At 54.7% G+C, this 14,444-nt stretch overlaps 2 protein-coding genes across 2 annotated transcripts; one reads left to right on the top strand and one right to left on the bottom strand.

The window, feature by feature from the left end:
* Window positions 1–2,191: 2,191 nt before the first annotated feature.
* On the top strand, window positions 2,192–8,735 carry NCLIV_058490 (Kif18a protein, related; the record flags this gene model as incomplete). The annotated part of the gene is made up of 8 exons (XM_003885405.1): window positions 2,192–2,715; window positions 3,735–3,816; window positions 4,328–4,522; window positions 4,876–5,055; window positions 5,421–5,921; window positions 6,426–6,532; window positions 6,904–8,233; window positions 8,709–8,735. 8 exons carry the CDS (start codon window positions 2,192–2,194, stop codon window positions 8,733–8,735), a joined length of 2,946 nt encoding a protein of 981 aa, XP_003885454.1.
* Window positions 8,736–10,652: 1,917 nt separating this feature from the next.
* NCLIV_058480 (hypothetical protein) lies at window positions 10,653–12,800 on the bottom strand (the record flags this gene model as incomplete). The annotated part of the gene is made up of 2 exons (XM_003885404.1): window positions 10,653–10,686; window positions 11,401–12,800. The coding sequence occupies 2 exons, from the start codon at window positions 12,798–12,800 to the stop codon at window positions 10,653–10,655; spliced, it is 1,434 nt and encodes a 477-aa protein (XP_003885453.1).
* Window positions 12,801–14,444: the final 1,644 nt, after the last annotated feature.

Genomic DNA, 14,444 nt, shown 5'->3' with positions numbered 1-14,444 from the left:
TATGTGCCGCTATTCACAGGCGATACGCCATCGCACATTTGTTTGCAGTTTTTTCCCTCCGGTCGGCTGTCCGTACACCTCACCAGCCTTCGGTCCAAGAAGCAGTTGATGCTTGACTGATTTGCTAGGAACAGCAAGCAAAGAAAAGGGAGCGGCAAGCCGGCGTGTGGGGACACATTTTGAAGGGCTTATGGAGGAAGGAAACCAGAAACGCGGGACTTTTTCTACGGAAAGGGGAGCGTGCGCTCATCTACTCTGGCGGTGAAACGGAACCGTTTGATGTCGACAAAAAAGGATCGCAGCTTACTTCCCGTTGGTACCTCCTGAACAGTACACATAAATATGCGCATGAGCATAGGCATAAACCTGCACACAGTGAAACTGTGCCTGTCTCCAGTCTCCTAGAAAAATGGGGTGGGTTGCGTCTTCGAGTAGCCACTGGCGACGCGAGACGCGTACCGACAGTTTTCCAAAGAAACATGATGGCAGAAGTGTTCGGATTTCCCGAAAAGGGGAATGAAACAAAGGAGCTAAGGCCTGAGAAACAGCCTTACCAACCGGGACGTCGATCTGTTGTCGCATACGGTTCGTGTTGCAGGGAGATTTTCACGTTTGCCGTGACGTAGATCTGGAGATTCGTCGTTCAAAATCACTAGGAGAGACCCTACGTTTACGATACACCCAGGATGAAACGTTTTTAAACGCGCTTGTGTGTGAGTCCCGCACTGTAGCTGCATCCCCAGGTCGAGCTTTTCTCTCGAGCTCCGTAGCATCTTTCTCTTTACCAGCACTCGGGCTCCTACGGTTTGCCACTCTAGATACGATCTGCGCAAGGAAAGAGCATCCCTTCGAGTCTCAATGCCGCAGTCGAAGCCCCCTACACATGCTTGACAGATTCAGACCCCTTACCCTTGTGGAACGACAGAAATGCAAGGTCGTACCGGCCATATGTCAGTGGAGTCGTGCGGAATACAGGGCCGCAATTCGGGCAACGAGACCCCGTTTCTAGTTGCGATCCTGGGAGTGAACGACCCTCAGAGAATAAGGGACGAGCTCTCTGCCGCTTTGTGGCACCTTTTTCATTCCGTTTTTTCGATGGAGAAGCAATTCCAGAAGAGTTCAACTGGATCGCTGCGTCCTCGTTGTTGTTTTGTGAAGGAGAATGAATCCACCTGTCCCACAAATGCTCACGTGAGAAAAAAGCCCTCTCTCTTTCGTTGTTCTTTCTGTGGAGAAAAGTAGGTACGAGAGGAATGAGGGGGGGAAAGGGAAATATCGCTGACAGAGAGGGATGATCTGATCACTGATGTCAATGCATGCTGCACAGGAGAGCATTCCACGTTTTTGGGTCCGACCGATTCTGTCCCTTCTGCAGTGATCAAAGATAACAGCTCATAAAAACGGGCGCGACGAGTCTCCTCGTGCACACGATTTGTCAATGCATGATTTCTAGTCGTACACTCAACTGTTGTCACATCTCTTCTGTAGGAAATTTACACAGCAGTGTCCTCGCCCGATATGACGCAGTAGCCTTCACACCGGCGTCAATAAGAGAGTGTTACCTCATGGGATAAGAGCAGAGAGCCAATCGCTACAAATTCACTAAGGCTGTCCGTTTGGCCGTCGTGGTGTGGAAAATGTAAATTCCTTCCGGATATCCAGCGATCCTCGAGTTTTCATCTGAAAACGCCGTTCCTGTCCGCGCTGAGGTGCCTGCAGCCTTGACCTTCTGCGGCCATGTGGTGGAGCACTCAGGAGGAGGAAAATGATGAAGAATGAGAAAGACATGAAAACACCCTTGCGTCTCCGTTTTCCTCATTCGCTGTCTGCCAGTTTATATGGCACAGGGTTTCGTCGTCAAAACCGCACCTCCGTCCATCAGATCATCGGCCTGTGCTGATTGCTGTGGTTATCTTGCTTTCCCTTGAAAAAACGACAACCTGTACCGTCTCTCAGTCTGGGACGGGAGCCTGGTCTAATGCAGCCGATATTTCTTCTTCCTTACGCTATGGAAAGTTCTTCTTAGCGGCTTCGGACAAAAAGCGTCGCTTGTTTCCCTCGGTCCGTCTCGCCTGCTGTCTCCGTCTTTTCTTGAGGCAACACGCATCAGCTGAACTCCCCCCCCCCCCCTGCTAGCCTGCGTTTCGTTTTCTCTTCCGTGTTTTTCTCGCTTGTGCCTTTTGCGCGGTTAATGGCTGCTCTGGATGGCTCCGTTGTTTCTGTTCTAGTGCGTGTTCGCACACCTGTAGATGGAAGCGATCGAAGGCGGGTCATCAGCTTCCGACAAGCTGGTCCCCCTAAACTCGCAGAGTCGGACGACTCCGAACCTCCAGCAAAAGGAGATGAACTATCCCTGCCTTCCCGTGCCTCGGCTGCACCCCACGAAGAGCACCAGACCACCTGTGCCGTTGTCACCCTTTCTCAGTCTGCTTTTGGTAAAGGCATTGGCGCAGCTGGCCAAGACGGGAGAGATCGCTGTGAGCCCGCGTCTCGATGGGGTGTACGTATGCCGCAGGATGTGGAGGAGAGAAAGCAGGGCGCGACGAAAGGGGCACAAAAAGAGATCCTAGACAGAAAAGGAAAGTGCGGAAAAGTGCACGTGTTTCACGTTGACGGGGTTCTGGATGAAGCAGCCACTCAAGAAGATGCCTTTCGACAAGCTGGACTTCCGGCGGCACTGGCTGTCCTCAACGGTATCAATGCCTCTCTGATTGTGTAAGTGCAGAGGATCCGCGAGGAGGAAAGACACAACCACGGCTCAGAAACAAATATGGCTGTAGACAATCTAGCCATATGTGCACATATGCGCATTCCGAAGTGTCTGCATGTGTTTGGGTTGACGCGTATAAATAAATGTGTCTGCAGGCAAAGAGAAATAAATGTACCGATGTATTTGCATGTATATGTATTTCTGTGTAAGTGTATTCACGCATCTACCTGTATAACTGCGTATATGTGGGTGTGCATGTTCATCATGCCTTCCTAATCGTCAGTTTCGTTGTTTTCTTGTCCGATTTCCCTCTGGCCCTTCTGGTTCTTCTTTCATTTCCTCTCGTGCCTTATGCTTTGATGCATGCACTTTGGTTTGCCCCGAACCATGCTCAAGGTCGCCTTTACCGGTTTTTGTTATTTCGTTCCAGGTACGGCGCAACAGGAAGCGGCAAAACCCACACAATGATTGGTCCCCCCGAGGCGCTCCGGTCTCTACGTAAACATCCGCAACGAGGCCTCTTGAGCCGCGTCTGTTTCTTCCTTTTCGATCGCCTTCGCGACAAGACGTCGCAATCGCCTGCCTTCCAGTTGGTCTCTTCCTCGCCACACTCCGACACGAAAGCCCAAACACTGAGCTACATGCCGACATCCGAAACTATTTGGTCATATATGTGATACACGTCTGCATATAAATATATATATATATATATATATATATATATAGTTATACACATAGATTAATAGACGAAAGGTTGGGCCAGTTCATGCACAGAAGGACGCGCGTCGATTTATACGCGTTTGCAGCTAGGTGTGTGGCACTGCTTTCTGGGAAGGGTTTATCGAATACAGGGTCGAAGCGGAGGTAGATGTACAGATGCCATCAGTTGCCACTATCCCGTAGACCTTTCCCTGCTAGACAGAGAGACAAACAAGAAAGCCCAGCGGACTCCGCACAGGTTCTGATGATCTCGTCGGGATTCGGTGTGATTTGCTCTGTCATGCGGTTGGTTTTGTCTCTGCAGGTTCCAGTGCCGCGCAACCGCCGTGGAGATTTACTGCGAACGCCTGCGGGATCTCCTTGTCGCTCCGGCGCCCCGTGGACCCGTCGGCGCGAAGCCCGAAGCTAAGGCAAGCAGAAAAGCGACGACGGAAAGCGGTGTCGACACTCCCCAAAAAAAGTTTCTCACGATGCTTCGGCGCGTCTCTCTGATTCAAAACACAGGGCGGAAGCCGCAAAGCATCGACTGCCTGTGTGTTCGCGTGGATGCCGTTTCACTTTCACGGTTGTGCGTGGAAAGAGAATTCAAGGGAAAACCTCTTGTGCTTCCAGTGGAGTTACACTCCACACGTTTGCCCTCGGTGGATGCTTCCCGGCATTGTGTGGCTCTTCTTCCGTCCCGGTGTCCAAGGAGTCTTTCCGCTGTCTGTGTTTTCTTCTATTTCTGCTTCTAACTGTTTCCTGTTTCGGAGCCCCGTCCACTCGGGTCACAGACCCAGTTCCTGATTCGCTGCGTCTGCGGCTGCTTCCTCGCTTTCCCAATCCTCCATGGTGACCTCCTTTTTCCGGTCGTCGTCTCCAAGGCTCTCCTCTTTGCTTCTCTGCTTTTCTGCGCAGACGCTCGTCCTGCGAGAAGACCCGCAGCGCGGCGTCCTCGTCGCAGGCCTCAGCGAAAGGCACGTGAAGTCGGCTGAGGAGCTCCTCGCCGTTTTCCACGCCGCTCTCCGCCGCAGGCGAATGCGGGAAACACCCAAAAACGCAACGAGCTCCAGAGCACACACCGTCCTCTCTCTCCACGTCGAGACACGGACAGTGAGACCCACGCGATACCGCGCGAGGGCAAACACGAGCAAGGAAAAAGAAGCAAGAGAGGAAGGCGGAAAAGAAACAAAGAAGACAAACGTTCATAGCGAAGCAACCAGGACTCCGACATGTTTATGCCTCCACTCGTGTGATGCCTGTACACCAGAAACGCGGCCGGCGGGCGGGAGAGTCTCGTCTCCTGTGTGTCCATGTCTCGCGCTTCTAACGATTCGCCTCGACAACGTCTCTCACACCGGCGACTCCCTTTTTCCTTTTCTCATCTCTGTTGCTGTTCGTGCATTTGTGAGTTTCCTTCTTCTCACTTTCGTCTGCGTTAGATTCGGTGTCTGTGGTCTCTGCAGACTACCAACGACGCTGCCGTCACCTGTTGCTCGTCTCTCCACCTAGTCGACCTCGCCGGCGCAGAGCGGCAAACTCCCCAGCAGGAAGCCCCTGTCTCCTCCGTTCCCTCTTCGTCTTTGTGGCTTTCCGTGGCGGCTGTTAACGAAAAAAGGAAGGAAGAAAAAACACTAATGGAGGAGGTCGGGCCACGCGTTTCCCCCACCCGTGCCAAGTACCTAGCTACTTTTGACTGCGCGTATGCGTATGCGCAACTAGGCCTGTGAAGCGATGTGCAGATATTCATGTTTTGGTACATGCATGCATGCAAAAATATGGACAAACGTACGAGGGCGGGAAAAATCAGGATACTAAATGAGGTGATGGGTCAGCACTGGCAACGTCTACTGCCTACACGGGAACACCCGCCCTTGCTGCGCGCTTGGACTTGCAGCAGAGACAGAGCTTGTGTTGAACCTCGTCGAGGGGTGTCCCGACAGAACCGGAGCGTGGGGCTCGAGGGACAGAGGCGTCAGACTTTCTGCACTGTTTCCCGTTGTCTGCATAGGCCTGCTTCATCAACAAGAGTCTCAGCACACTCGTAGCTGTGATTGCGGAGGCTGCCAGTCGCCGAAATCATGGCGAAGCTTCTTCTGTTTCGCCGCGTCCGCCTTCGTTTGCTCCTCTGGGTTCAGCCTCTGCCCCTGCTCAGCCCTCCTCGATATCGAGGCATTCCTGGTCTCTGCCGTCACCTACTCTGTCTGTTCTCGCGTCATCCGCTTCAGTTTCTTCCGTTTCGGCCCCGGTTCCGACCTCTGCTTCCACTTCCTCGTGGGCCGCGACTTCGGCGGCTCTTTTGTCTTCTACAGGATCGCTGCAGTGCTGGGGACAGGGGACAGGCTCTCTGGCGTCTTCCCTCTCGAGTGTCTGCGGAGACAGCGCGGAAACAATCCGACAGGAACCCGCTGCCGTCAGTCGCCAGTTGCAGGTTCCGAGAGATGCTGGAAAACAGGCTTCGTTGCCGAGGGCGCGAGACTCGAAACTCACATTTCTCCTCAAAAACGCTCTGGTAGGCGAACGAAAAGGGGGACAGAAAGGAAGAAAACGCGGGGCAAGAGACGCGCGCGACAACGAAGAGAGGGAAAGAAAGGGACAAGGACAGGTGGAGAACGAGAAAGAAAGCAGGCATGCAGGAACCAAGACGGAGAGGCGAAGACTTCAACGAAGAGAGAGTCGCAGAGGAAGAGCCGACGCCGATAAAACGAGGCGGAGAAGCGGGCTTTGCTGGGCCCAAAGAAGGAGCGAAAACGACGACCTATCAGGCAGCACACGCAAGAGAGGTGAATCCGAGAGAAACAGAAAGAAGTGCCCCACTTCGCCGGAGAAGGAGACGCCTGACGCGTGTTCCCCGGCGCATCCGTGTGTCGGCGTTTCCTGTTCCGTTTTTGACAGCTTTTCTCCTCGGGACCGCGGCCTCGTCCCCGGTTTTCCCGTGTCGCCCTTCTTCGCATGCACAGTCCCTCTCTCCGCATCATCCCCCGTTTATCGGTTTGCTGTCGGTCCTTGCCTTCAGGACGGGCACGCACGAGTTATTTTGGTGGCTACCGTGAGCCCCTTGGCGGTTGACTTCACCGCGACGCTGGCGACTCTCCAACTGACTCAAAAGGCTCGCCGAATCAGGTAAAGAGGGAAAGAGCCTCTGAAGCAAAACACGCGCGGGTACGAGGCCTCGCGGCGAAACCGAGCAGGAAAAAGAAACAGGCAAGGGAATCAGAGAGAATGAAAACACGCGACGAATCACACGTGTCGACACTTGCCCCGTGCGGGGAGACACAAGGACGGCCAAAAGCGAGGACAGAAAGATATGGGGAAGCAGCGAAATCTGTGGACCATATCGAGGCGACGAAGGAGGCACACGGAAAGAAAGAGCCTGCCCGGAAAAGCGGGGCAGCGGCGAGGGTCCGCTGCGTTCTACAAAGAGAACGGAAGAGGGCGATGACAAGGAAGCAGCGCCTCTCTGCTGTTTGTCTTCTCTTTGGATTCCTCTTCAGAGGGACGCCCGTGGGACACCAGGAAGCAGTTCCGCGACACGCCGGCTTCTCGCCGTCTCTGTTGGAGCGCGAAATCGTCCGCCTTCGCGCTCTCCTTTCGCGTTTGCAGCCTTCTGCGCCTCTGCATCCGCCAAGTCCGCCTTTCTGGTCGGGCTCTTCTCTCCACCTGGAGAATGCGCAAAGAAGGCTTGATACCTGCTGTCCTGCCTGCGCGCCTTCGCTTCCCCCAGCTTCAGAGGAAAGAAGGCCAGAGCCCGAAGACAACGCGCTCTCCACTGCATGCCTCTCGTCCGTGTCCGCGCTCTGTACTTTCGACGCGGAAGAGACAACACAGAGAAACCCGAGCTCCTCTTTAGACGCTTCGCCCTTGCCGTCTCCTTCCTCGTCTTCTCTGTGGAAGTCCGACGGCGCGCCGGATGATCCCTCAGTTTCTGCTCTTGCGGCGCCTCGCTCGTCTCCGTTTCTGGCGACAACACCCGCTGATTCCCCGCCTTTCGCGGTCTCTCGCTTTCTCTTTCCGTCCCAGAAGGATCGCCCCGAGGCCGGGGCTTCCGCGGACGCGTGCGAGCAAGGCGTGGCCGCTTCAGACCCCGATGAAGAAGACAGAGCGGCAGGAGAGAATCGCGGAACTGAAGCTGCCAGCCACCGAAAACGGGAGACCCAGACACAGGACGGGAACGGCTTCCGGCTGCATGCAGTCGAACGGTTTCTTCTGCGGGGAGGGGGCGGCAGCCGGGGAGTCTCCACGCCAGACAGCACCACCACCGAAGAACGCGAGGGGAGGACAGCGGGAGGGAGAAAGCTTCTCCAAGGGCACGAAGGAAGAAACCGTCTTTCTGAAGTAGCCTGCGACACGTTGGGCGGCAGGAAAACCCTTAGCGAAAAAGCAGAGAACAGCGAGGAAGCGGCGCACCGTGGAGGACGTGAAGGAGGCGCCGAACGAGGAAACCGCAGAGCAGAAGTGGAGGGCAGCGAAGAAGGCGACGAGGGAGCGAAGCTCACCATGGGGCCGTACAGACAGAACGCGAGATGGCGTCGGGATAAGGAGACGAGCAGTTCTCTGGTCCCTCTAAGAACAGGAAGAGACCAAGATGAGTGCATCCTGCGCAACGGAGGCGAAACGAAGAGTTACAGAAGCACGGAGAGAGAAGCACGAAGAACCGGTACTCTGCGAAGAGCGTCCAAATTTGCATGCACAGCAGAGCTGACGGGGGAAGAGAGCGGTTTGGGGTTTTTGAGATTTCCGCCGCAACTCGCGCGCGTTGTGCAGCACCTGCGCCGGCTCAAGAGAGAGCGCGATCGTCTTTCGAAACGCGTTCAGCTTCTTCAGGTAGAACCGACCAATCACACGTGGAACCTACACACAGAGAGAACCACAGTAGCACCTTGGTGTCGATGGAACGGGTACAGTCAGGGGTGGCGACAGATATACCTACACAGAAGTTTATTCGCTGATAAATACACAAATACATGCATACGTACATGCAGACATACACACTTACGTACACTGGTACAGATGGGCAGTCATATAAATAGGGACAGACACAGAGACAGACGGGCTCACTCATACAGCTAGAGCTTTTCCGCTTCTAACGTTGCATGCAGTACACAGAGATGCATGCCGCTATATATATATATATATATATATATATATATATATTCATATATGCAAATGATTAGCAGAATTTAAACATGACGGTAACGAGGCTGCAGCAGCTCGGCAGCCCGATACAAAGGTATATTTGGTTTCGGCCAGTTTCTCCGCATGCGTTTATCCGGGTGTTTGTAGCCTGTTCTGTGCGCAGTCGAACGCCTGGGCGGGAATAACGTAGTGATCTGAAACCACCGCTCGTCCTACTTCGTCTGTGTTCAGAAGTCCTTGAGAAAGAAGATTGCCGATACCAGAGTGAATGCAGAGCCGAGGCACGCGCATGCACCCTGCGAAATCTCCGTGGATAAGCGACAACTCCGGAAACCAGGCGTAGAAGAATACAGCGACAGTGAGGGAAAAGAGCCGGACCGAGGCGGGATCAAGGGACACGGCAAACGAAGAGAAAGAGCGCGACAACTGGACGTTCAATCTGACGAGAGAGAAGAAAGAGAAGAAGAAAGAGAAGAAGAGAGGGAAGCTAGAGGAGCAAGAGACGAAGAGATGGCGAGGAGCCACAGAGTGGGAGGAACAGGAGACGTAGGCAGACGTGACGACAGAGAAGCTGACGCTGAAGCCGAGAGAGAGAGCAAGGGAGGATCCCATGGAGAGGGGAAACCCAGATGGCAGTGGAAAAGGGAAGCGAATGGAGACACAGAGCGTGAAAGAGCCGAGAACGCGAGGATGAGAGGTGCCGCGTTCGCGCGAGAAATCAAGTTCCTCATGACGGACGGCCGACCTCCATCGGCAGACGAGCAGCAAAATACGGCAGAAAGACAAACGAGAGACTCCAGTTTGGATACCGCAGCGTTAGGAACTGTGTTCTGGACGGCTTCGTTTCCATACCACAAGGAACTGGAAAAAGAGAAAAAGAGAAAAAACGGCGAGTTGGGTGTCTTTTCTTCTCTTCCTTCTTCGCCGTCTCTCCCTTTGATCTCTTCTGCTCAGGTTACTTCTTCTTTTGCCTCTTGTCAGGCTTCCGATGCTTCTCTCTCTCTGAGTTTTCCTCGGAAGAGAGACGCGAGACCCGCTGGAGAATCACCGAAGGAAAAACTCCACGCATGCAGCTTCGGACCTGCCGATACAGACGGCGAGAAATCGTGTTACAGCTCCATGACCGGAAATCCCGCTATTTCAAGTTGTCTTATTTCTACGAAGTCTCTCGCCGCGAAGCGCGCAGTTGCCGGCCGCCCACTAAATGAAAATGAGAAGGGACGAGAGATAAAGTAAACGAAAAAAAACTCGGGATTGCTTGTTTCCGTAGTCCTGCATGTCAACGTCCATGCCCGTGTGCATTCCTTTACTGTATGCAGAATGTGTATATGAATGTGTATATGCCTTGAGGTGTATTTCGAATCCCTGCCTCTTGGCCAATGCTGATCACTCAGTTGGTGTTCCCCGCAAAGTGACGAGACACGGTCAAAAGGGAACTTGTTTGCAGTCCCTGATTTCCCACGGCGCGAACCGTATAGGCATCTACCGCTTTTATACACTTGACAGTTGCGCCCATGTGCACTTCCTGTCTACACGGAGGCGCGCCCATGCTTAGTCCTGTGGGGGCCCGTGCGCGTATCCGGTTTTAGGAGGTTTTGGGAATCTGCGCCAGAGAGGATGCGTTCCCGTTCTCCCGGAGCCTGACGCGAGCTAGCGTTCCGACCAAAAACGACATCTCAGGTCCAGAAAACGCGAAACAGCCTTTTTCTGTTCCCCACTCTCCAGCAGAATGGGGGTTGTGGTCGCCTCGCAGGGAAGGGGGATCGGCATGTGCCCCACAAGAGTGAAGCACAGGATAAACGGCACACGAGAAAAAGGAACTTCGGTTGGGGGGTCTCCATGAGATTCGAAGAGGGACCAGACAGCGCCGGTTGAGAAGCGCGGACGCAGAGAAGACGCGCGGCGAACAGGGTGAAACAGGGAAAAACACAGAAAGAACAACAGAGGAAGAACGCGAGAACACACGGAAGGAGCAATGACAGAAAAGAAGGAAACGCTTTTTGAAGAGTCCGTTCTCTTTCTCTCTGTCTCTCTGGCGGTCGTGCTCGATCAAAGACACCTGGAAAAAGGCAAACGCGAGAGCGACGCAGGCGGAGCCTGTCTCGCTCTAGGACTCAAAAAGCTGAGCCAGCCGGGTGTATCTGCAGACAACCACAAACGCGATATCGGGAAAACCGAAGCACAACGGTGGGAAGGAAACAAGGCGGCAAGCAAGGCAGTGAGACAGCCGAGAGCAAAGTGGAAGGACACGGAATCCTCCTGTCGAACGGTTGCCGTTCGCGAGAAAAAGAGAAGACAGAAAACCCGGCAAAACTTAGCACAGCGCAGGCTCAGCGCGGCGTCAGCCCACATTGGAGCGAGGGCCTTCCTGTGCTGCCGCAAGGGGGGGAAAGAGAGTGCAGGCGATCCCTCAAAATAACAGAGGAAAAGGCCAGTAGATCGCTCTCTGCGACCTGCTTCTTCACTCTCCAGGGCTTCGCTTCGGAGCTCTTTTCGTTTCCTCCCACGCCTGTTTTGCGGCGGCAGCCGGAAAATGCACCCGAACGATCAACTGCACATCGCTCCCGAGGTTACTGGGCTTTGCAACGTCGACAGCATCGAGGGGGAAAGGACAATCGCCACTTGAGAGCCTTGCCCAGTACCCCGTGAGATGGAAATGCATGCACAAGGCGACTGAAGTGTACTGCAGCCTCACGCTGGATACGTCGACTGATTTTGACACACACTGCGTCTCTTCTGAGTTACTTTTCGCCCTTTCCTTCTCCTTCTCGGCCGCCGTTCCCGTGCCTTGTAAGCCGTTGCGCTGTCTTTTCTTCTGCGAGACTGAACTTCCTCTGCGTTGTCTCTGCGCTCACCTGTCGCGGGTCAACTTCTCTCGCTGTTTGATGAGGAACCGGGAGAACACGGCGAAGACCACGCCGGACCCGAGAGCAAGAACAACGAGGCTCATCGGTGCGTCTTCTTCCCTTTCATCTCCTACGCTGGCCTTCGCCCCTTCACTGAAACCTTTTTTGCCGACGTCTCCGTCCTGCCGACCGGCTCGGGACTGCGACGAAAAGGGACTCGAGAGGGATTCTGCGCTGTCTCTCTTCTCGTCTCCGTCGCTCCGTCTTTGTTCCTGTCCCTTCCCTGCTTCATCCCTTTCCGTCTCTGGATTCTCCCTGGCCTGGTCCTCGTCGCCACTCACTCCTTCCGGCTTCGTGTTTCTGCTTCCACTCGCTTCTTCCTCTTGAGCGATGTGCTTCCCTTCATCGGCCACACGTTTCCGCTCCTGCGCGGCCCTCTCCACTGCTGCACTCCCTTGATCAGTTTCGTCAGCAGAGTTGTCTTCAGCCCGCAATTCTCTCAGCCTCTCCTGTCCTTCTTTGTACCTTGACTCCTCGACGTCCTTCCGCACTGAAGTCTCTCTCGGCGCTCGAAGCGAGCCCCGCCTCGCCCTCTCCAGCGTCTCCTTCCTCTCGTCGGCCAGCGATTCGGCTTCCGACACCGCGCCGCCTCGTCCTACCAGGAGTCGCGCGCTCTCCCCTTTCTCTCTACTCTTCCTTCTCTCTCCGCCGACCTGTGCCCGGGGAAGACCAAACACCGCGTTCCGTTTCCTTCGCTCCGCACCTCCAGGAGTCGCACGGCCTGCAGATGACTGGTGGGGCTCTGAGTTTCCTTTTCCCAGACGAAGAGCAGCGCTTAGACCCGCGCCGATCCCGGAAGAGTCTCCATCGTCTCCTGCCTTGCTTTCCTCGCCGCGAGCGCGATCTGCCGCAGCGCCGCCTCGGACAGCTGTCAGCGGGAGACGTTTTTCTCCATCGATGTGGGGATGGTGCTTGTCTTGGCGAGAAGTTAAACTTCCCTTTTCTTCACGTTTCGCCCTTTGCTGGCGCTGCAGTCGCGTGGCCCGTCGAACGAGAACCTCGCCGGCAGGCGGGGCATCTAGACGATGGAGACTTTCGGAGGGGACGGGGCTCGAGGACGAAGAGACAGCCGTTGCAGCGACGACCGAGAGGGGAAGAAAAGCAGACAGAGAAAGAAGAGAGAGGAGAAAGAGAAAGGAAGGGAGGGAAGGAGTCAGAGGAGAAAGAACGTTTCCTTGAGAGGGGGAAGAACACCGACAGGAAGAAGGCCGACGAGAAGCCGGGGGAGACAGAGACGCCGAGGGAGACAAAGAAGACGAGAGAGACAAAGAAGACGAGAGAGACAAAGAAGACGAGGAAGACAGAGAGGAAGAATGAGAAGCGGGGGGTGAGGAAGGGAGAAAAGGCATTGCGGGAGGAGACAATGAAGCACGTGGTGACGATAAGGAAGGATTCAGGAAGAGACGATAGGGAAAGGAAAGCAAGAGAAACTGCGCTAGCCCTCCGACATTGTCCAACCACGCGACTCGTCCACGCCAGGGGACAAAGGGAAGAGAACAGGGACAACGAAGAAAGACAAAGACAGTAGACGAAGAATCACGACAAACAAAGAAGACGGAGAAGAGAGACCAAAGAAGTCGGAGAAAGAAGGGGACGAAGAAGGACGACGAACGAAGGAAAAGAGAGCTGACGGGAGGCACCGACCGATCCTTCTGCGAGATACACATCTACACAGTCTAGGAGACGAGAGAGACAGGGGGGAGGGCGCCTGTGCACCGCTGTGTGACTCAGAACTGAAACGGCAACCAAGCGAAGTTAAAATCAGAGGGAGGGAACGAAAAAGAACGCGTGTCTGGCGTCGAGACCGTCAGCGAACCAGACAGAGGGGAGCTGCGGAGACAAGGACCGAACACAGCAGATCTGTTCGACCTTTCCGGGGACCAGGATCCGAAGACTTCTAGAAGACCAGGCGCGATAATGTGTGAAGAGTCTCTACACCTCCGTGCCCAAAAACACGCAAAAAATAAGAAAGGCCAGAGAGAGAAATGAAGAAAAACGCGAGAGCAAAGGATGAGGACCGAAGCGAGCGGCCGCGTGTGTCTCGTCGATGCCAGCTGGGGTGTCGCTGTTTCCGACATCGATGCATGCAGACGACGAGCCTCGGGTTTGATTTTTCTGCGTCAGGTTCTGTTTGCGGCGCCCGCCCACACACGCCAGAGAAGAAAAGACGAAACTCGAGAGAAAAAGAAACGAGAAGTGGAAGAAAGAAGGGACGAAAGAAGAGGGAGTAACTGCGCGACTGACTCTGTGGGCTCGCCCAGTTCCGTATTCTACGGTGTCTCCGAGAGACACAAGACGAACGCCTGTGCGTTGCCGTTTCAGACTCCACGGAATTCTCCCTGGTTGTTTTCCAGCAGACAGAACCGCGCAATTACGCACGCGCGCCGAAGTTTGCAGTCCCTTTTCCGTTTCTTTTCCGAGCTCCTCCATGCTTTTTTGGAGGAACATCTCCAGCTGCCTCCTTCCCTCTGGTCCACAGCTGTTTTCCGAGGAGAGGGGAGGAAGAAGGGAGGGAGGTCGGTAGGACATTGAAGGAGCGCGAGAGAAAGATTCTGAATCTCTGCACTTGACATCTCCTCCATGCGTCGCTCTCTGTCCCTGCCTTCGCCGAGGGGAGCAAAGAGAGAGACAGCCTGCGTCCCGCTGCCACCCTGCGGTGGAGCTTTTCTCTCTTCTGTCGTCTTCCTCTTCTCCTCTTCTTTTCTTCTATGCGCCTCTGTTAGTCCCCCTTCTTCGCTCGGACCGCCTTCCGCGTCCTCTCCTTCGCTCCCGTCTGCCAAAGCCTCTTCTTTCCTGCCTTGTGAACGGGGCCTTGGGACCCCTGTTGTGCTGGCATCGTCTCATATTCGATCTCCTTCCCCCGCCTTTTGCCTGTTTCTGTCGCGCTCGCGAGACACACGCTCACCCTTGCCGAGGCGCTCCTCTCTCTCTCTCGTTCGTTTCTTTTTGGTAGCCTCGCCTCCTTCCTTTCTCTCGTTTCCGCCCCTCCCCTC

Source organism: Neospora caninum, chromosome XI, assembly GCF_000208865.1.
Source record: "Neospora caninum Liverpool complete genome, chromosome XI".
Lineage (NCBI taxonomy): Eukaryota > Apicomplexa > Conoidasida > Eucoccidiorida > Sarcocystidae > Neospora > Neospora caninum.
This window is presented reverse-complemented; position numbering and strand designations above follow the sequence as displayed.